Here is a 23,125-nt window from a genome sequence, read left to right as displayed (position 1 = left end):
GTTTCACACGCGCCTTCTCGTGGTCATCGAGTCTCTCTTCATGTCGGTCTACTTACGCCGCAGCACACCTGCTTACTTAATCAGCTCATGTTTACTACAATTCATATTGCTACCAAAGCCGCTCACCTTACTTCGTGTCACATTGCTGTGTTGCTATCGCGTTCATTGCTTCGCCCTTAGGGCGAAACTGACATTTTTTTATATATACATACGCATTTGGTGCCGCAGCTAAACTTCGCCTCCCCTCCCTCCCTCCATTACCGCAACTTTCGTTCCCTTTCAATAAAATTACAGCTAATTTTGTAATTTTCCCTGATAGAGGCACAAATTCCCTGAGTTTTCCCTGAGTATTTCCAGAATATTCAAAATCCCTGAGAATACCCGGTTTTCCCGGTTGGTAGACACCCTGCGTGACATATACGGCTTGTCATATAGCAAGGCATGGCACATACATACACAGATTTTAACGCTATCGCGCCTGCAAATGGCTAACAGGTGCCCGCAAATGGCTAACGTAATGTTTTCTGTTTAATGCAGGATATGCCTAGGCCATGTACGTACCCAGTGAACAGATAGAACAGCGCATGCGTCTGAAGCAAAAAAAAAAAAAAAAAGAAAAAGAAAAACTGCCGTTTTATGCTCCAACGTTTATTACATACGAAATAGAAATAGGCTGCAGCAATACACATGAAACATCAAATCAAAGACATGGTGAATCAAGGTGTACACACTCGCCAGTGTCAAAATGCTTGCTCCGAACCTGTCTGTGTGCTTAGTACATGCTACTCTTTGAAATTCGCTTGAAGATTGTTACATAATGCCGTCATCCCTGCTCGAACCTTCCGGGCCTTGGGCATGGCCTAGAAACGGCCTTTCGCCAACGTTGGCAGCGTCTGAACATTCAACCAATGGTTTCTCACCGGCGTGGCGGTCGTTCTCGCCAGAACTGGAAGGTGACCCGCCGGCCAACTGAGGGTGGCAGTAGCGGAGCTTGTGGCTCATCAACAAGACCGCATGGGGAAACGCCTTGCCACAGCCTTCATACTTGAATAGCTTCTTTCCGCTGTGTACCGATGTATGGCGATTGAGCGCAGAGCTCGAGAGAAACGCCTTGTCGCACATCATGCAGGGATACGGTCGCTCGCCGGTGTGCACGCGCATGTGGATCCGATAGGAGCTGTTCGCGGAGAAACTGCGGTCACACACTTTGCAATGGTACGGGCGTTCGCCCGTATGCGTGCGCATGTGTGTCTCCAGGCTGAAGTGCCGGCGGAAGCCGCGGCCGCACAGCTCGCACTTGTACGGCTTTTCACCCGTGTGCAGCAGCTGGTGTGGCCTGAAGGCGCTCCGGTGCTGTGTCTTGAACGGGCACAACGGGCAGACGTAGACCGGCTGCTTGACGGCGAAGATGCCAGTCCGGCAACTGTACGAGTGCTCCTCGGTCATGTCGACGGGCTCAAGGCGCGACACCGCTACTCGGTCGGCACTGTCTGCGCGCAGCGCCTCGGCAGCCCCCGACGACGTGCCACTAGTCCCTGGAGCGGCTTCGGAATGTTCAGACTCGCGCTTAACGAATGCTGCAAGCGCTTCATCGACTTCTGTAGCATCAAATGCGTCAAAACCGGCCATCGAGGATGCCGCTGATTCTGCACTTGTCACCGAGCCAGCTGCTTCAAAACCTGGCACAGATTCATGGACATTGGCTTGCTCTAGACTCGTAGCATTGACCAAGCTAGACTTACCAACGGTCGGCGAGCTTGCTGTTGCTTGTACACCAGACAACACACTCCGAGGTGTGGGCTCCGCTACTAGTACATAGGTTTGCTCTGCTCCAGTAGTGCTGCCCTCATTCCACTGGGCAAACACAGCCGAAGATGAAGATGTGGTTGACTCAGCGCTGGTTGCTAAGCCAGCGGATGACTTATGGGGCGAAGATTCAGCTACTAGTATGTATGCCTGCTCTGCGCCTTTAGCGCCGACAGTCGCAGCTGTCATTGATTCGGCATCAGTCGCTAAACCTGTCACTGCAGCCTTGGGTGCTGCGTCAGGAACTAGAACATAAGTTTGTGCTTCTCCCATAGCACCAGCTATGTTGTATTCGGCAAAGTCGTTCGAAGCTGTGGTTAACTCGGCACTTGTTACTGAACCAGTCACCAGATCCGACGGTGAAAAGTCATTGGCTAGAACATAAACTTGTTCTGATCCCACAGCCCCAGCAATGTTGTACTTGCCGAAATGAGTCAAAGCTATGGTTGACTCGGCACCAGTCACCGAGCTGGCCACTGTACCCTGGTGTGCAGCATCAGCAACCAGTACATAGGTTTGCTCTTTCCCTGTAACGCCTTCAACAGTGCAGCCTACAGGTGCAGTTTTTGATATGGTCGTTTTTCGTTTTCCGGGCTTGGAGAAGAGACAGACGTTGCCAGATGAAACGAAGCGGCAATTGGCCGACGTCTCGAAAGACTGCTGCGGTGTCACTCTGCGCCAGCGACGACGGCATTTGGCAGGCACTGCGAAATTAAGAGACATCATTCAGCAAAGTCCTTTGTGGTGTTGAGTGACTTTAGCCCGTGTTCAACTCACAGTGCAGATCAAATTAAGTGAACATCCAAAGGGAGGAAACAAATAGGAGGTCAAAAAACAAAATGAAAACATACAGTAACGAAACTGTACCATGTGAACAAAATGAAATGACAAAGGGCACTGAACACTGCAGGCGTCATATCGGGTAACAATGAGATGGGAGCTCCAAGTAAGGGCGTGCCCAACCATTACTTAGCCTCATAAAAGGGCCCAAATAATGAACAGTGCCATAGCGTGTGCCGTCGAACACACTTATAGACAGTGTGATACATCTATGAAATGGGGCCGTTATATCAGTACTTGGCTATACCCTGACTTAAGACACAATAAACGCACGAAATGCAAAGTTGCAATATCAGCTACCCCTTCACTATACATGAACTTGATAAAATTTGCTTGCACCAGCGCTGACTGCCTAGAGTAGCATTTTCCAGGCAGTTCCCGTACTCCTCACCAAGCTTGTTAACAAAATGTAATTCTAGTTCCGTATTAATGCATTTGCATTAGAAGTGTCATAGCAGGAAGAAGTGTGGGAAGCTGGTCATGTGATAGAAGTAGAGAGGGAATGGGAGTTTAGAAGAGAGAGAGAGTGAATGCGTGTGTGTGTATTAGTGCAACTGGCGATGGTTTGCTCCAGACCACTTCTGTCTTTGAAGAGGAAGGACGTGTGTAGCGTGAGCTTCTGAACACTTTTCAATGTGATGAATGCAGTTTAAATCATGGAACCAAGACTTCAAAGATGTGCAACATAATGCTAATGCATTTGTCTTGCATTTACCGCTAATTTGCTACTGAATTTTTTTTTGTAACGAGATGTTCCTTTTTTTGCATTTTTCTTGCCATCTATTGCCCAAGTTGCCAATCTCAGCAAACACAGCGGTGTCCGAGCCAATAATGAAGTGCAGAAATTTTAAAAGTAGAATCTTACAAAATATGGCTCCAGGAGCTGTATTTTGCAAGACTACATTTTTCATTCCTCTCACCCTTTCATCATGGGCACGTATACTGAGCCATGTAATTTGTCAAGATCCATTTTCAAATTTTATCGCCCTTTGTGACTGGCTCGGATGCAGTCTCTACAGTCGGGATCAACCACTAAAAAAGTGAAATGTATACTTAGAAAATAGTGCGATGTGCAGTTGCAAAAAATGCAAAAAGGAATGAGCATGCAAATTACTCTGCATTCGCAGAGCGAGCTGATGTGGCTCTTCGCAAAGACAGTTTCATCGTGACACGGCACTTTTGCAGCTCGTGCTTGGTCACACACTAGGCCAAATCACACACTTTGTCAAATTAAATGCACGCTCTCTGCCAATATGAAAGGAAACATTTCATCTGTGTTCAAACAGCGATTCTTGCAAATGTGCATGTCAGAGCCTCACTCACTGCTATTTGTCATGATTTCCCCCTGTTGAAGACTTCCACTCGTGGTACTTTTCCGTATTACAAGCACGCACAAGGAAACTTACCGGCTTTGAACACAGATCAGGTGTTCCCTTTCACGTTGGCAAAGCGAGTACATACAAATAGAAAAAAAAAAGGGGGGGGGGCATGAGTGCACAAGTGCACCCAATCAACGATCTAACCTTTACGCGGCCACAGCAAATACGAATGAACACATAACCAGCGCATCTGTGGTAGAAGGTAATGTACCTCCTTACGCGTTTAGCAGCATGCGGAAGAACCAATGCTGATTCATCACAACACAAACGAAATGGCATAACACACTAAGGAGATAATTTTTCCCGTGTTTTACATCCCCGTTACGGTTTCTTCCAGTGCACTTTCAGTAGCATGATCATAAGAAATAACTTCGAGCGGCTTTGGGGAAGGTCTCGCACCCCTTTGTTTAACTGCACAAGCTGTATTTTATCAGCCTAAAGCAAGTCTGAAATATTCCAAGTAAAACTACGATCTTTGAAAAAAAAAAAAAAAAGGAATTGGGTCCATATATCTGTACTTTCAATAGGTCAGGGCCTCGAATTTGTACTGTAACTCCAATCTAGCCGTTATAACCAACAGATCGTTATATGTGGGTTCAACTCTAGCCTGCACACGCACTTGGGCCAATATTACGTTTTCGATTACCTGAGAAATCATGGAATTGGGCCAGTCGGTATTCATTGCACATTCACTTAATACAATTCTCTAGAGTTCAACCTATTTCAAGGTATATCTGGTCCCAAACATAATTTTATGTATAAGAAGCAAGCAGCCAGCAGAGGCATTAAAGTTGAATTGCATCCTTCTGTTAAAAAAAAAACAAAAAAAAACGTATTATCACTGCCATACAATGCTTGGACCTTAAGCTATAAGTTGAACATAACGGAATGTTTTTTTTGTTTTTGTTTTTTTTTTTAAGCGCCTGAGGCTTATAGCCCAAATCTGCTCAGTGAGCTGGATTACTTTAAGAGGTGGACATCATTGCACAAGAAATAAAAATGCATAAGAAATGCATAACTGAGAGAATTGAAATTAAATTTTACAAATCAACTTTGTGGGTGTTTTGTATGTACACGTACGCACATATGTCCTATTCTCTGCCAATTGATTCAGAGCACTTGCAAATGTGATGAAAAGGTTAGAGTTGTCTTTTCATGTGAAATATTGATCTGACACAATCCTGTTGAGTACAGATAAGAGCTGCAAATAGATAGCTTACAAGATGACAAAGTGATACCACATTGCATCCCAATATAGTACCTCTGGCATTGCAGATTCCAAGCTTAACATTTATTTCATGCAAGTATCAAAATGCACAAAGTGAAATGCAATGCTATACGATACAGAACTGGCGGAACATACCAGTGCTCTCTGTTCAAACCGTGCAATGAAAGATTTACTGCAAGTGTTTTGAAAGCACAACAAACTTCTGATTCATCAGACATTAACAGAAAAAATTACTACAGACTTCCGGACTGCAAACAATGTGAAAAATTCCAAGTGTTTCAACAAATGAACAAAACAAAGCAAAAGTCAGGCCTGTTACTACTGTGGGCCATACACACATCCTACTCTCAGCCTCCACTTGTAGGTTTTAAATGAACTGAGAACCACTCATACAGCTGCTAATCAAGCAGCTTGTTGTAATCATATATACCACACCTGTTTCATGTGAAATACAGTACACAACCAGTCAGCATAGTGGAATGCCTGACAATTGAATTCCAAAGAGATGAATGTTAGATGTTTGCACTGTGATGAAACTTTTTGTGGCACTCCTTAGACATTACAATATCTTAACACACCCAAGCAAATGATGTCCCAACTTGACACAATGGTAAGTGAATCAACTGGGTGTATTCTGCTTCCCATAAGCCACTCAATGTACAATTGAAACGCTTGTTCAATGGAAAAGAACTAAGCTCCTTTTAACATTCAAGATAAGACAAAGAGGTAGACTATAACTAAAAAAAAAAACTGTCTTGCTTTATCTTCGATAACTACCCACATCAGAGAAGACACTTCGAACAATAGCATGCATAGCTCACAATATGCTAAAAAGAAACATTCCCACATAGCTACCTTTTTTTCTGCCGGCAATCTCAATTTCCATTTAAAACACATAAAAAGACAGGATTTGAAATTCTCAGACTAGTGAGAATAGACTTGGGAAACTGCTCCAGCAGGAAATTAGTTGACATGACACAAACTACAGGTGCCAACAATTTCCCTGTCAAACATGAAGGGGAGACAGCAGAATTTGTGAATTTTAAATTAAGTGCTACAGTATGTACAGAACAGTACAAAAAAAATAAAAAAAATTGAGCACTGATGCAAACTTTTTAACTCTATAAGAAGTCACACATTCTGCATTATTAAACAACAAAAGTTAAATGTTTCCACTGTCGGCATGGCACATGAGATGCTGACACACGTGTAATCTCACAGGAATTACAGAACCTGTCGAATGGGCCCAACACACCGATCCATCTGAATTGTCCATTTAGAAGTTACAATAGCAAAATTACAGCACACTTACCAGCACGGCACACATGACAAAACGAAGCTCCTAATGCTTCCTTGAAAACCAGTCACAGGTATTCAAAACACATAATAACATAGCTACAGCTTAAAAATCAGAAAAACAAGAAATATGATGTGTTGCATGACACGACGGTACAGAAGATGTGTGCATCTGTGTTGCATCTTCCACACCGTGCAACTATGCCAATTTTGTGCACTTTTTAACCTTGCCTTGATGCTCCGTATTTCTGTGCAAAGACACATCGCTGTGCCCAGACACTCAGACAGCCTGCACGAGGAACCCACCAAAGCCAGCCACGCACGCTAGTTCGGCTGGCGACATTGCCCACAGCCGAGCATATCAACCGGGCAGGTACTCAGAGGCTGCGTGTTGGCGACTTATGTGGTCGTTCAGCATGCCTTGCTTTACAAATGTCGCTGGACACATGGGACACACGTACGGGTCCCCCCCACCCGCATGTTTGCGCTTGTGGCACCTCAGTGAAGATAGCCCTGCAAAGGCTTGGTCGCACATGTCGCAGCGGTACGGCCGCTCGCCCGTATGTGTGCGCTCGTGACCTGTCAGGGTGCTCTTGCAGGCAAAGGTGCCTGAGCACATACTGCAGGAGTACGGACGCTCTCCTGTGTGCGTGCGCAAGTGGTACAGCAATGTTGAACGCTGCTGGAAGCTGCGGTCGCAGACGGTGCACTTGTGATTTTTGATGCCTTTGTGCTGACGCCTGTGAGCGATCATGCTGCTTTTGCTCTTGGTCATATATGGGCAAAGGTGACATGCATACTTTGCTTGCCTCTCTAGCAAGATGTCGTTCCCAACTGAGTAGACACGCTCCTTCAAAGCACTTGCTGCTTTCCTGTACAGCTCGGTGCCCGATTCAGCACTGACGCTGCCCTTGGTAGAGTGGACCATTGCTTCAAGAGTTCCGCAATGGTTGCCACCTCCAGAATCCACGGCATCCAGGCACAGAGCTGCGGAGGCTTTCAAAGCTGCTGTATCACCGTCTGCACTACACTCTTCGACAGCACCTACGTCAGGGGCGAGCAATTCAGCCAATGGGTCGTCATCGTCGTGGTGCAAACAGATGTACAAATCTTCAGAGAGAGGAACATCACATTTGGGTGATGCCATGGGAGACTGCCGGGAACCATATTTGAGAATGATGACCTCTTGATTTAGTGTGGGCAGGAATCCGAGGCTGTGCTCTCCAGTCAACACTGCAATGTTACAGAACACCAATAAGCAAAGGAAAGGGTACAAACAGAAGTTGATTTTAACACTCAAAGCTAATGGTTACTATATTTCTTGCATAGCTCACTCCGTTCAGTATGCTAACTTACAATGTAATATTAATACACAAAATAATTTAAAATTACACGAAAAACACTGAACTGAAATCAAAATTGCGCTGTGCACTGGCAATCAAAGTGATGTAGCAACAAGAATACAGATACTACTGGAAAATCTTTTATGAGTGTAGGTACCATTTGATTGCCTATACTATATTAGGCTTTCTTTTTTTCCGCATAATGTTAGAAACAAAGAAATTAGAGACATGTTCTTGAAAATCTCGCAACATGACAGGACTCAGACTAAGTAAATGCGCATTAAGCCCACGACTGCCTTCAATACTGTAATGACGACATTTACGGTAAAGTTTTTACCAAGATAACTAGCTGTAAACCTTTTCTTTTTCTAGAGTGAATCACAATTTCTGATGTCTACCAGGTGCAAATAATGTGTAGCCAAAAAATATGATTAAATACAGCCTCGTTACCTTTCAAGCACTAACGCTGCGGCAAACATTTCAAGAATGACAAAGAAAAACATAGGCATGATGAAAAGGCACTAGATATAACATAAATGACACCAAAAACACCTTGTCCCAGAGCTTGGATATTATTTGAATTGCAACACACTGGCCACAACAGACCAAGTACATGGTAGCACTGTCAACATGCTTACTATATGCTCCCAGATTACTTCAGTTAGCAATTTATCTAAAACAGTGTCATCCAGAATAATATGAAATCAAACACACGGCCAGCACACTACAAAACTTTTTGCATGTAACAAGTGATCCTAGGGCTAGATGCAGTGATCAGTAGGCAGTACACCAATGTGCTGTTTGATGTTCGCAAGCCCATGCCATATATCATGCTATTGCCAGTGAGTGCGAGGGCTGCGAAGCACATGAACAGTAATGTGGCAATAGGGTGAAAGCAATTGATAATAATCAAGCATGTATTTATATGTGGCTTTGAAAGCAAATCTAACAAGTAGGGGTGCATTAGTAGTGACTTTTAAGACCAAATCAAATAAGAATCGAATAATGCCAGAAGCAAATCGAATTGAATCGAATACTTTTTGAATAGTTTTTGAATAGCCGTTATCACAATTAATATAAAACAATGTTCACATCCCAGTATTCTTAGAGTTAGCAAGTTTCTGTCATTACATAGTACGTTATGAAGTGTTGTTTATTAGAAGCATAAATGAAGCATTAGGAGCAAACATGTTTCTTTGCATGAACAGGGCTCTTCAGAGAGTGGGAATGATTGCTCTACAGCCTGTAAAGTATGGCTACCTAAGTGACGTAGCCTGCTCCACTACGCAAGTTCTCATGTTTTATGTCTATACTATGCCCACGGGGGTGAAAATTTACCGTACTTTTGCTCGAACTGTATGTTTATTTGGGCGCAATTGAGATAGTGAAATGTTCTAACAGTATTTGAAAAATATTTGCATTTGTAAACATTCACTATTCGATTCAAAGACAGAATCGAATAGGACACTATTTGATTCATTATTCGAAAGTTTTTAATATTAGCATACCTCTACTAACAGGCCATACGGCACAAAAAACTTGCTGAATAGTAAAAATGGCATGAGAACTTGCAAAAACATGGTTGCGGTAAACATAGGGCAATTTCCCAATCCTCTGTATTCTCTATAACACACTTTTCAAGCAATTTCAATGCCATCTCTGCAGTCACAAGGTACCAATGCATCACTATAACAGGTAGAGCATAATTGTAGTGTCAAGAGCTAGCAAACAGAAAACAAACAGTAGTACACAGATAAGCACAGCAAAGTGCTGGCATTACTTTAGCTTCTGGCAATAAAAACCAGATTTGATTAACAAAGTAACGCAAATTATTTTTCCGCTTTCTGCTCACAAATACTGGGTGTGCATTAAAATCAGGCAAGTATACCAGTCTATCATACTCGCTGGCAGTGAGCGACCTCTGCAGGTGGCTCTGTTCAAACGCGGCATTCTGCAAATGTCACATACATACAGCTTGTCGACTTTTGTGTGTGCTAGCATGTGTGGTGCCTCAAGGTACAACAGGCCACAAAGGTCGCATTGCACAGGCTGCAACAATGACTGCTCTTGTGCCAGTGCTCAGGCAGCTTGTCAGGCATTGCAGGCACATCTTGCATCGGTATGGCAGCTCGCCTATGTGTGTAGGTGCATTCGCATGATGTCTTGCTTCCAAAACTTGAGCTCCTGCTGCTTTTTGCCCATGCGCTAAAACCGCCAGTGGCACGTGATGCTGCTCATGTATCCTTGTAGACGTAGTGCTCGTAGTCTTGCATGAGCACAAGTGGCAGGCACTGATTTTTGAGGAACTGCAGTGATGTGCCCTGCCGTCCGCTGCAATAATGCTCTTGAAGCTTTCTGTCAACCTCTAAGTATGATGCGAAAATGACGTCATCACTGGCAACATGCACTGCAGCTTCTGCGGCTCGTGATCACACCCTACACTCATTGAATCTGTGGTCTTCAAGTGGCTTGCAAGCGTGGCAACTTGTCACACTCCAACAGAACTGGCTAGCTTAGACTCCGCTACGTTAGAACCACAGGCTGATTCGTTTGGTGGACTGACTTTCTTCGACTGGAAGTGGTCGCAAATGTCTCCAGAGGGTAGTGGAGGGAATGCAAGCTTTGTCTAAGACAACTGTTGAGGTCCATAATCAAGGAGGAGGAACTTATCTATTGCAGGCAGGAATCCCTCACCGGTGTTTATGGTTATCACCTACGTCAGGGGCGAGCAATTCAGCTAATGGGTCGTCATCGTCGTGGTGCAAACAGATGTACAAATCTTCAGAGAGAGAAACACCACATTTGGGTGATGCCATAGGAGACTGTCGGGAACCAGATTCGAGAATGATGACCTTTTGATTTAGTGTGGGCAGGAATCCGAGGCTGTGCTCTCCAGTCAACACTGCAATGTTACGGAACACTAATAAGCAAAAAAAAGGGTACAAACGGAAGTTGATTTTGGAACACTCAAAGCTCAATTTTGGGAAACTCAATTTTGGGAAAACAGAGAAAATAAACCAATAATTCAAAGAAATTCACTCATGCAAGAAATACTGATGCTTCGTGGCAATCTACCCTCAAAGTCAGGAATTGCAAAACAGAAAGGAAACCACTGATCTGGCGTAAAAGGGCTGCTGTGAGCCTTCTGTAGGTGAAGTGGCTAATGCACAGGAACGTACAAGATGAAACTTGCCAAAAGAGTTCAATGGCGCAACACAAATGGTGACTGTAAGACATATTTATTGCTAAAGAAAGACAAGGGCAGCAAAAGAAACACGAATGACACGATACCACCCAAGTCGTCGTTCATGTTTCTTACGCTGTCATCATCTGTCTTTAAGGGTATCATGCAGCAAATACTAAATAGGCCAAGTTCAAGTTCTTTTAATGCAGACTGTAAACTGCAAGTGATCACATACTATTTAGCACTGCAGTTGTTTATGAAATGTCTGTTAACGCATTAGTGACGGCACACATAAATACTCCCCCAAAATGTTTATTTTCTATATAAATATGCAAAACTCATGGAGAATAAGCAAAATCAACAACAAATCTTTTGCAAAACTTGTTTAGCAATAGGGGGAAGACCCCAGGTAGGCAACTGAAAGTGGGCTTCACCCCAAGCCACCTATGGCTTCGTTTGAAATTTGTACAAACAGCTTTCGTCATATGTAAATAATATGTTTACATTTCATTTGCTTTACATCAAGAATGCAACACCACTGTAGCTGGAGATCTTGCATCGGTCTGCCTCCTCGGACCGTGCTTTTAAAGGAAAGCAAGTTGTGTGCCGAACAACTTCTACCTTCTCCTTTGCTCCTGCTCTATACCAACAAATGCTTGCCGCCTGCCATTAAGTGTTGGTGATATACACCAGCTTTCTATTGCATAAGCATACTTTAGAAAATTTTATGCAGCACAAAAAATGTTATTTCTACTCTTCTCATGTTGCCAAATGCTAGATGGATAGTAGCCTATACAGCATTTGTTGGGAAAATGCCTCAGTCCCAGTGTTCTCGTGCAGCTTAGACTATTATCCCGATTCTCCTTTAACTAAAAAATAATTTTGCTGAACACACCTTGAAAAACACTGAAAGTGTGCTTGGAAGTGCATATGGTTCAGCAAATGCTGCGAAACTATGCACATTCAATATTCATTAGGTATACGATAAATTAATCTCCTTAAATTACAAACTTCACACCAGTATCATGACTGTCAAACCAACCCTTGGTCTTACCCCTCTGCTCTTGTGCCACAAAAATCGGCTAGCTTTGTTTCTTTTTGCACAAGCTCAATTCCTGATCCCCAATCTACGAGGAGCACTTTTGTTGCCTCAAGCTTCTTCATCTTGCTGCCTTTTCAACTGTATCAGCATACAACACTTGCACAGATCTACAAAAGGCCTTCAACCAGTTGTTCTTAGCCTCCGACTGAAGCATAGAATTGTTTGCCTGATTACGTTGTGAGTGTGACCCAAAAACTATCCGAGAATTTTTCGTAGAACATACGATGTATTAATGCCTGATATCTCTCTTCATTTATCATGTTGTGTGGTTAAACTTTTTTGTACTTTCTTCTTGGCAAGCTGTACAGAAATCACAACTGCTTGTTTGTTCAATCAGGATATGCATACACAGCTCAAGCAATCTATGTTAACACAGAAAAATATCACAAAAAGGGGCGCACGTCAATAGGCCGATGGTTTCTTTGCATCACGATAGAAAAAGTGGCACATACCATGAACTCTTCAGGATGTTTACAACCAGTATTTGTCTCTTAATTGAGCATCTGCCATTATTAAGATGAGCAAGGCTTATCATATTAGTAAAAAAAATTATGGTTGATCCCTCTTTCATAGGAACTGGTAGAACATGAAAGCGAAACGTGTCTTCACAGAAGCTGGTGTGTGTTTGCTTCATAAGCTCACGGTCACGGCAGCGAAAGGTGCACTACTTGTGGGACACCGACCATGTTGCATGTTTGCTTCGCGTGTGGTGTCCTGTTGGTGAACGGCGTTGAAACGTGCCAGGCATCTCAATGCGCTGACTTGCCCGTGAGAAATTGATAAGGGCATTCTAAGCCACGTGTCGATGCATGCATACGTGGCGTAATGGTTTCAATGTCGAACTTCTGTACCAGAGGTCCTGGATTTGAATCGTGCCGTTGGACACTTTTAATAATGGTTATTTTATTATTTATTACATAGTACTTCATTTAAAAGGACAAGTTTACAAAGTCACAACGCCTTTTACATTTGGTTCATTATTCTGGGGCTACACTGCGTTGCAGCCTCCGCTGCGCTATGACTACCGAAGCGCTCCCTGTCAGCGCTCGTTAATGTCATGATGCAGTACTTCGCTTCACCACTCCTAGATGGTGGCATGCCACATCCGTTGCGGGAAGTCATTCGTGAAGCCCGGCATAAAACAGTTTCGTGTTAAAAAGAAATAGACCAGGTTTGCTAGACAGCATACAGGTGTAGCTCCTCTGTTCTTTATAATTGCTGCAATACAATCACTTTTATTAAAAAATCTTCCGTGACAGTCGCAATTTGGCAACACATTATGCAAAGCTTGCTCAATCAGTTCCCAGGATCCTCCAAGCACAAATTGCAAACCGCCTAGATGCAACTTTGATATAAAATTTTTTTTAGATTGGGTTCGCAAAAAATTCAAGTGGATATTACTTCTAAACATCAAGCCTTATTGTGTCCATCTCTTGTATCATTTGAAATAAGTTGCACCTCATGTGTGTAAAAATATAAGCGAGAAAGACAATATGGGCTCTCCACATTCACCTTTAATGAAAGGACTGTGATAACTGAATTGCAACATCAACAAGTATTGATTGGGTCATTAAAGCGACTTCAGAAGCTCTAAGCATATTCACAAAATTATGTCCATGTTCATAAAAACAGTAGAGACATGGCTTAATTACCATGCGTTCAAATAAAACTTGCAGCTTGCAGTTTCAATTTTGTTTTTACAGTTTGCATCCACTCTTATACGAATCTGTACAGAAAGGTTAGGTGATTACTAGGCTGTTAAATTTAGAAGAATTCTATGAGAGTCTCAAACAATTTCACCATGAAACATGAATGAACATCAAATATGAGTCTCAAACAATTTCACCATGAAACATCAATGAACATCAAACCTCAAATTTAAGAACACGCTGCTATTGTTAAACTCTCAAACAGTTTCGTTATGGAACCCAATGTGAACATCAAACCTGAAATGTAAAAACAAGCTGCAATGACCTTATTGCCACAGACACGCAATCTTCAAAAGTGTGCCAGAAGAGGCTGGAGTACACTCAGAACCTCAGACTGAGCAGACACAAACCTTAAGTACCACTAATATGCTGCTTAAGTTACACTCAGCATTAGTGCTAAGGGTGAGTAATGTAGCACAAGGTACAACATTCATGTCCCAACTTGAAACGCATGACAGAGTGACATAAGTGCAAAATGTCCTCCGAATTAGTGTGCTACGGGCACAATGGACATGTAAACATTTTAGAATGAACGTGAACCGGTAAATTTCATGAAAAGATATTCGACGCTGTCACACACATTCGTGATACAAATCTTGTATCAGTGCATAAAATGCTGGACTTACAGTATCATTCTTATGTCTAGTGGCACAGAACTCCAATTGAATAACACAGGACAGTGACAGCTCCCCTTGTAACACTCCCAGTCACCCACATCACACTTTCATTACACAGGCACAGACACAAACCGCAGGTGGTGACCAGCAAAACCATAGATTGTGTGTGCTGATTGAGCAGATGATCTCCATGTTTGATTGGGTACCGTAGCATCTTGCCAGGTGACTTGGCATTTGGAAAATGACATCTCCTAAGGCGCAAAAAGATCAAAGGGTTCCCTAAGTAAAAAGAAACACAAGATCTCTTGCCTTACAAGACGATGGTCGATCACGCCAAGCCGAAGGGTCACTTCTCAATCGCATGCTTCTGGCGCATGTGGCGTTTCCTACCATCTCCATGTGCAAATGACTTATCACAGACTGGGCACACAAAGGGCCATTCCCCTGTATGGGTGCGTTTGTGGCGCTTCAGTACAGCGAGGGCGCTGAAGGCCTGGTTGCATGTTTCACATCGATAGGGTCGCTCTCCTGTATGCATGCGCTCGTGCTTTTGCAGGGACGAACCATGGCGGAATGAGCGTGAGCACGTCTTGCATCGGTACGGGCGCTCGTCCGTGTGTATGCGTAGGTGCTGTATCATCGTAGTGTGCAGCCGGAAACTGCGGTCGCAGACCTGACACTTGTGTGGTTTCTCGCCTGTGTGCAGTGACCGGTGACGCTCCATGCGGCTTGGATACCTGGTCGTAAACGGGCACAGGTGGCAGAAATACTTTTCCTGCCTCTGAAGCAAAGTGCCCCGCCTGCCGCAGTAGGAATGCTCATCGAAATTCGCACACTTCTCAGCAGCACGATTCGACGCCGGAGTTGTCAGCAATGTGCGATGCGCTGTCTATGGCTGGAGAATGAACTCCTCCAGTCGCCGAACCTAAAGTTGCCTCACAAGAAAGTTCAGTCGCGTGTGACACCGTGGTGAGACTGTCTATGCTGGAGTCTTCTATTATGGCTCCACCAGAAGGCAGTAATTTAGCCAGTGGGTCGTTGCCATCGCCTAGGAGGTAGAGGTAAGTGTCTCTAGGTGGTAGGATGCTGCATGACTGTTCTTTCTCTTTGCCACTGTTCTCAGCGCACAGTTTGACATCTAAGTTGTCAGTAATGCGTGACGCCGTACCTGCAGCTGCACGATGACCTTCAGTTGACGAACCTGAAGTTACCTTGCGAGACTGTGCGGATGTGCTTGGCCCTATGGCACGACTGTCTGCACTGGGCTCCCCTATGGTAGCTCTGCCAGAAGCCACTAATTTAGCCAGTGGATCGCTGTCAGCAGGCAGGAGGCTGACATAAATGTCTCCAGATGGAAGAATGCTACAACTGAGTGACGACTCTGCAGGCTGGTGAGGACCAGGTTCCAGAAGGAACACCTCCGATGTTGTTCTTGTGGGCAGAGGTCCGTGGCTATGCTTGTGAGGCAGCACTGCAATGTTGTAGAACAATGGTTAATGATATGGTTTACCCAAGTTCAGATAAACAGATATAATGCACACAACGGCAATGTTGCAGTTGGTACAATACAAAAGCTTTTAACAAGTACAGAAGCATTTCAAGGTATGTATATGATAATAATACTATAGGCAGGCAGGACAATATCCCTTTCAGGCGCCAATTCTGTTGAATGAAAAGTCACTTTCACCGCATTTCTTGAATCTTTAGAATCGTAAAAAAGGCTACAGCTGCAGAATAGATTAAGAGTTTTCAATTCTTTAGTGAGTTTTGTCAAGTTTACAGAACAACCTAATCCATATGAAAACCCATTACAAAAACATCAAATATGAGAACATAACTTTTTCATGTCTAGCAGGTTTGGAAAGCATATATCCAGCCACTTGGAAGAATTATTAGTAGTCCAACACATTGTAAAAAATAATTAAAGAAGTAAACCCGCTACATACAACAGCATACTCAAACCTTCCCATTCGTTTTACTAAAACATTTTACAAACGTCAATAAAACTTGCTCGATCTCTGATCAACTCCGATCTGAAGTGTTTGAAGACGTATGCGGCACATTTTAAATATCATTACTTTCATCAATGCTTTTGCTGTTGATTCACACTATCCTGGCGTGTACAGTTGTGTACATGGCACCTGCAAGGGATAAATGGGTAAGTAGACAATAGAGAATGTGCAAGCTGTACAAAAATTTATAAGGTGTATGTACAGCCTCCCGCATTTTTAGCTATATCGCGCAAGAATGCTATAATATGGCTGTACGTCGTCCTGAAGGGAACATCGCATTAGATGGCTCTTGCATAGGAGAGTGCTTAGTGCACTTGAGAGTACTTCTGCTGGTCTCGCTGATTATCGGCGCTGAAAGGCGCTGAAATGACGCGTGCTGGACGCTCGCGCGATATAGCTAGAAATGCGGGAGGCTGTACATAGTACTTTACTCAAGGAAATGAGGTATAATGCCACAGAACACATTTTTCATCGTAAAGTTCGGACAGTGTACAAAGATCATAAAGCAACTGATAAGGCACACAATTCACAGGCCCGAACTAAAGCAGCCGGTAATTCACTGCTGCTTTACATTTCAGTAATGAACACACTTATTGAAGACCTCTTTACCTCAAATGACTTTTAGCTAGCCACTCTAACTGTGACACACGCAATAGATTCATAAAGTTCACACCCTGCTCAGTGTACTAGAGGATCAAATGGATCCTTACGAGCAAGCTGGAGCAAAAGAAAACATTGCAAGCTATCATAATCCTATTTTCATCACATGTCAACATACGGCAAAAAATGATTTGTTTAACGAATTCATAATTCCTTTATTAGCAGTGACCATGCTTAACTACTTCGGTATTAAGCAGCACTTGCTAGCACACTCAATGTGCAGAATAAACGCAGCTTGTACCGAGTGTCGGAGTGTGGCATGGATAGGAGTGCCAGGTAAACATGACTCTTTCAGCTAAACCGCTTGCTGATGTCGGCTCAAGTTTCACACAAACGCACCACTTTGTGAGAGAAAAAATTGTGACCCATACTTCCTTCACCTTGCAGGCTTTTGGAGAATTGATTTGCCTTATTCAGGTACCACTTTACATGAAGTTTAGTTTATTACAATGTTCTTGGGGCATTACTTGGCAATTTCATGCACAATAAGTCCGAAGTTGGTGCCATGCAAGTGGGTGGCGGAACTCAAAACATGCCGATTCCACCGCAACTAAGGTGCCTCAATACCACGTCTCTGACATCGAGGCACACTAACACCAACGAAATGGTGGCGCCATCTGTCCCGGCTACGTTGAACACAGAGTTTTCATTGAAGTCTTGACTGGCCATGACAGATGGTGCCACGGTTTCGTTGCAGCAGAATGTAAAGTTTTTTATGGCATTGCGACAGATGACACCCACTTGAATAAAACCTAACCTAACGTAACCTATGGTACCTTTGTGTGAAATTTGAGCTGACCTCAGCCAGTGGTCTAGTGGGAACAGTCATGTACACCTGGCAGTCCTATCTATGCTACCTCGGGTCTAGGTTAGAAACACAAACATGCATTCTTACATTGCCCAATTTATCTTGATTTAAGAATAGTGATACCGTGAAACCTGGCAGTTTATAGGCCATAGGTACTTCATCTTCTGGCCAGAAATCTGATCTTGGGTATTTAAGGTAACATTGTTCATGTTGCCAAATAAAATGTCCTACAGCTGCTGCTCTGGCAGGAATGGGCATCAGCTAAAAATGTCTATGCAAGCTTGCACATGTACCGTGTGTCTCAACTAACGTTAGCCAAGCTGTTCAACAAAAAGAAAGATTTAAAAACACGGTGCAAGATACAATTATAAGACCTATGGTGTTCGGTCGTTAGAGAATTGACAACCAAGAACAGTAGGTCTTAAAATCACGTCTTGCAATGTGTCTTCTTAATATTTTCTTTCGTCAAACACTTGGCTAACTTTAGCTGGGGCACCCTTTAAACAAATGCACAGTTGGCAATTGAAAGCTTACTCAATAATGATTTGAGAAAAAGCTCAACATTTCCACAGCCTGGTATTTTGCTTTTCAGCCCATACAAGTATGTAGACTGCGAGCAACATATCGTACTGTACGGTTTTACTGGCTATGGTCTAAAACCACTCGGAAGTTCAACATTTTTTCAGATCCCACAGTTCTTCAACATTTGATGCTGACTGTACACTGTGGATATAGCATAAAGGTAGAATTCTGAGAATGATAATATGCTGATGTCGCATCAAGTGTCACAACTACTACACAAATTGACAGTCAGCTGAAGATATGCTTGATTCTCGAGGATTGCATATGGTCTTGAAACAAGTTCCTGAAAATAATCAGAATGACAAAGATCAGAACTGACAGCTGAAGTATACATTCCATTGATAAACAGAAATCTTAAAGTAATTTTATGCATAGCTAAATTAAGAAAAATGGGAAGGCTGAGAAACAAAAGAATTAGAACATCAAGCTTCTCTAAAATAGCTTGTACAACTCACAAGATAGTCGCAAAAGTAAAACTGGCGAGTAGTGCACACAACTTGCGACTGCTTGAAGCACCACAAACAGACCCAAAATAGATTTCCTACAATCCCTGTGACATCACACAGGTACATCGGAATTACATGCAACTCGCAACCTCTTATGAAATATACATGCTGAACAACCATTCAATAACGCTAATCGCACACTTGCATATCAGCACTAAAACTTTCTTTTGTCGTTTCCAATTTGATGTACAAATCTTGTTACACCAACAATGTTATATGCTCGATCTATCTGGAATTCTTGAAGAATAGCTAACTAATGCCCTTTAATCTTTTCAAAAGTCTACTGCTCCTTGAATACATTCTTGATATTCCCATTACACCAGCATTTAGTCAATTAAATTCAACTTAGGTCTGTCAACATGTTTATTGCATGAGAAATACCTGAAGCCTCATTCACAAGATTTCCCAAACAAAACCAATTCTAACAATATGAACTTATCTTTCCCAGTAGCCCCGCTATCATGGAACAATTCAGTATTTAAAGATGTACATTCTGTCATGCCACATTAATCTCTGCGGTCAAGCTTTAGCTTGTCCGCAAACTTCTTGCTGTCAGCAGTTTACAGGGTTACTGGAGAGGTGCACTGGCAGCAACAATGCTGGACACCTTGTGACGCTTCATCTAACCACAATGCCTTATGGACACGTTTTTGAGTTCCATGAGTGTTCTTGTCAAAAAGACATTTAATAAGGCAGCGCATTCACAAATTTACACAAGCAGCGAAGCAGACTACACTAGGTGTACAACTGGCCCAGCAAACCACATTACTAGACTACACTTGGTTACTGCAATAATAGCTGTGTTTGCCTGCTTGAGTGCTGCACCACAAACAAGGCCACTCACGTTTACGCCTTCGGTAAACTGGTAATCCACAAACGGTAACAAGTTTGCAGACAAACTAAAATCTCCCTAGCATCAGCTGTGCTTCTTCGGTTGTGTCCCCCCCCCACACACACACAAACAAGAGCAAATGGAACAACCTTCTGGCCTGTGTCACTGCAACCCTAGGACTCTGCCACATTCAAAATGGAAGTAAACAATATTGGCAGTTAATCCCTCCTCTCTATAATGCATTTAGGACCAGACAGTACGTGAAGAAATAAGTAAATTACTTACTCATTGATTCATAAGGTCTTGCATATCAAAGCTCACTGGGTCTAGAGACATGCCACAGTGGAGGGCTCTGGATTAATTTGGACTGCATGGGATTCTTTCATGTGCACAATCTAAGTACACAAGCGTCCTTGCAATTTGCGACCAACGAAATGTGGCCAGCAGGTCCAGGAGTCGAACCTGCAACCATGATCAGCAGCAAAACGCCATGGCCACTGATGCACCGACAGGTTTAAATAAAGGGGGTGGATTTTTAGAATGATGTATGCAGTAGAACGCCTCTGCCAACGAAGCCTCTACAATAAAATGACCTATCTAACGAAGGATTCCACGTGCCCAGGCCGAACTCCTGTCTTTCGTATGTATTGTGAATGCTTATACAGGTAAGACCGCTACAATGAAATTACCTGTGCAATCAAGAAATTTAGGCACCCCTGATGGCTCATTTTTTGCCTTAGAGAGAACACAAATAGCAGCACTGCCATTGTACTCCACATCCGCGACCGAGCTGGAGTGTGCCTAGGGAGCTCCTGTTTCAAAAAATGGCACCTGGTGGAGGCGACGCATGTGTTGCTGGTCCGTCGTCGCAGAAAAGAAGACTTTCGCCGTCATCCAGCTCTTCAGACAATAACGATTCAGACACTGAAGTTTACTTTGTTTCTGGAAGCAAAAGCGGCGACTTGGAAATTAGCAGTTCATCAGATGAACAATACTGCTCAGAAGACATTATTGCGAGTGCACGTCAGTGGCGGTGCACTGACATGAATGACATCCCCACGAAGCCTCCTCGATTTCCGTTTTTGAGCATCCCTGGTAACGCGTTCAATATAACATCACCTGATGACTTGACAAAACTTTCCAAACTGCGCTATTGCTCTGTTTTTTATTGTTTATTATCAGCAGGTAGCTGGCCTCCTTTATCATGAGCAATAATAAACTTTATTATGCGACTTTGACTTAGTATGTGCTTGAATGTTTTTTTTAAACATCGAAAACTTGCTTTTTAGATGGAAAATATTCAATATCAGATTTTTAAAAATAAGCAGTTTGGGCATAGAAATTGTAAAATAATAAAACGGTTAAGGGGTTAAAGCTTCTATGAAATGAGTACCTAGCAGCTATTGCCCTACATCTTTATGGAGCTGGCTTGCACCCTCAAGTTCCCCCACTGAAACCTAGGGCGATATCTCTTATCAGCATCATCTAATGTATAAGGCTCCAGAAAAAGTATTACCTAATGGTGCTCATTCTCTCTTGCAGCAGAATTCATGCAGTACATTCAACATTTATTACTGGTGCTGCATACCCCACTAAAATATTCCACACATTTCCACTAGTGACACACAGGGTTCTATCTCGTGTGGAAACAGTGAGAAGTGAAAAAATATATATATATAATAAAGAAAGAAGAAAAAGCACGAGATGGAGGCATAGATCTGAGTGCATGAATGTGTGTTACAAAACACCAGAGTGGTCGCTTTGGTATGCCTCAGTTCCAAGAGGTATGCAAAATGTGTACATTAAATGCATGACAACACTTGCGAGAACACGCACATGCACTGAAAAGGCTGCACTAACTTACAATCTGTAATCATAGCAGCCATTAGTGCATCAACAGAGACGGAACACCCTATCAGACTGCCCTAAGTGCCCGCACAATTTCAACAGTGGAACTGCTTAGGAGTTGTTGAATATGCCCTGGAAATATTTTGCAATGGCTTCTGCAATATGCCAAGCTGGCATCCAGAGACTGTTTGTTGGTTCATTTTTTTCCTCTTAACCATTCTATACTTTAACACTGCTATTAGCAATTAATGTTTGTTCTGCTAGGGTCCTTCCTGCTTCCTGTTCATGCTGTTCCTATTCATCCTTCCTATGCTGGAAAATAACTTTGGAACAAAAAAGGCTCATGAAACAATAAGAGTTCATCAATAAAAGGCTTCACTGCCAAACACATTATAGTGCAATGTAACTCAAGCAGCAATAATGCATTTATCAGTAAGTTTGTGTGATGTTGACTCTGAAAAACAGTATCGACTCCTCATAACCACATTAACAAACAAGCTGCAGACGCCTCGTCTGAAGTGGCAGTTTTGCCATCGTATTCTGCACGGGCAAAAACATTCTGCAAGCTCTACTAGTGTGAAGTTTGCGTCCAAACGCGGTACTAAACAAACACTGCGAAATGACACTTTTTATACGCGACGTTCTTAGCACGGATGAGGGAGAGGTTGAAGGATTCATACTTAACAGCCACACTGCAGCAGCTAAGCTTCGATTGACAGGTCCAAGTTTTTATACACAGCGCTGCTTCGCGCACAAATTTAAAGATACACGTCCACGGTTCTGACGAACGGAAACGCTTCAGGACTGCTTCAGAGCTCACACCACGGTGGAAGATGACGGCACACGATTGTCATGAATGCGCACGCAGTAACACTTCGGAGTTAGTGTGAAAACAGCACACACGAAACAACTACGTATGTACCACCACAGAACACCCATACCATCCCATACCATGACGCTACCACGCTACCATGCGTACCATGAACATACGACATTGGATTCGACCATATCCGACGCGATCGTAGAACAAGCGAGAAACAGGAATGGCGCTGCATTTGTGACGCAGTGCCATGCGTCACCATGCGTCACAAATGGACTTAAATAGACTTTAATCGGGTAGAAATAACCAAACGGAGGTTATCTGATTGGTGGCTAAAATCAAGGCAGAGTGAAATTTCACCCACCACAAAGTGCAAAATATGTTAATAGTCACGGCTAGGTGGCGTATGCCACCGTTCGATTTAAAGGGTTCAGCCTCATTCATCCATCCATCTATCCATCCAGTGCCTCAAAATTTAAAAAAAAAATATTTTTCTGGATAGTTAACGTTAAACCAACAAGTTTATACCGTTATATGGTATAGCTTTTACTTC

The 23,125-nt window shown here is 43.1% G+C and overlaps 2 protein-coding genes across 6 annotated transcripts; both read right to left on the bottom strand.

The window, feature by feature from the left end:
- Window positions 1-629: 629 nt before the first annotated feature.
- Window positions 630-8,764, bottom strand: LOC119466637 (uncharacterized). The gene is made up of 2 exons (XM_049657464.1): window positions 6,913-8,764; window positions 630-2,531 (listed from the first exon to the last, which is right to left on the bottom strand). Exons 1-2 carry the CDS (start codon window positions 7,694-7,696, stop codon window positions 811-813), a joined length of 2,505 nt encoding a protein of 834 aa, XP_049513421.1. The 5' UTR covers window positions 7,697-8,764; the 3' UTR covers window positions 630-810.
- Window positions 8,765-15,232: 6,468 nt separating this feature from the next.
- LOC119466283 (uncharacterized) lies at window positions 15,233-22,796 on the bottom strand. Of its 5 annotated transcripts, XR_007464144.1 has the most exons (4): window positions 22,433-22,796; window positions 20,736-20,846; window positions 20,190-20,366; window positions 15,233-15,975 (listed from the first exon to the last, which is right to left on the bottom strand). XR_007464144.1 is itself a non-coding variant. In XM_037726760.2 (3 exons), the coding sequence occupies exons 2-3, from the start codon at window positions 20,191-20,193 to the stop codon at window positions 15,344-15,346; spliced, it is 636 nt and encodes a 211-aa protein (XP_037582688.1). In that variant the 5' UTR covers window positions 20,194-20,366; window positions 22,433-22,753; the 3' UTR covers window positions 15,233-15,343. The 5 variants fall into 5 exon arrangements, 1 of the variants encoding a protein (XP_037582688.1); XR_007464143.1 differs by lacking the exon at window positions 20,190-20,366 and having other exon boundaries at window positions 15,233-16,645; XR_007464146.1 differs by lacking the exon at window positions 20,190-20,366.
- Window positions 22,797-23,125: the final 329 nt, after the last annotated feature.

Source organism: Dermacentor silvarum, chromosome 10, assembly GCF_013339745.2.
Source record: "Dermacentor silvarum isolate Dsil-2018 chromosome 10, BIME_Dsil_1.4, whole genome shotgun sequence".
NCBI classification, from domain to species: domain Eukaryota; kingdom Metazoa; phylum Arthropoda; class Arachnida; order Ixodida; family Ixodidae; genus Dermacentor; species Dermacentor silvarum.
The sequence above is the reverse complement of the archived record's forward strand: the minus strand, read 5'-3'. Positions and strand labels throughout refer to the sequence as shown.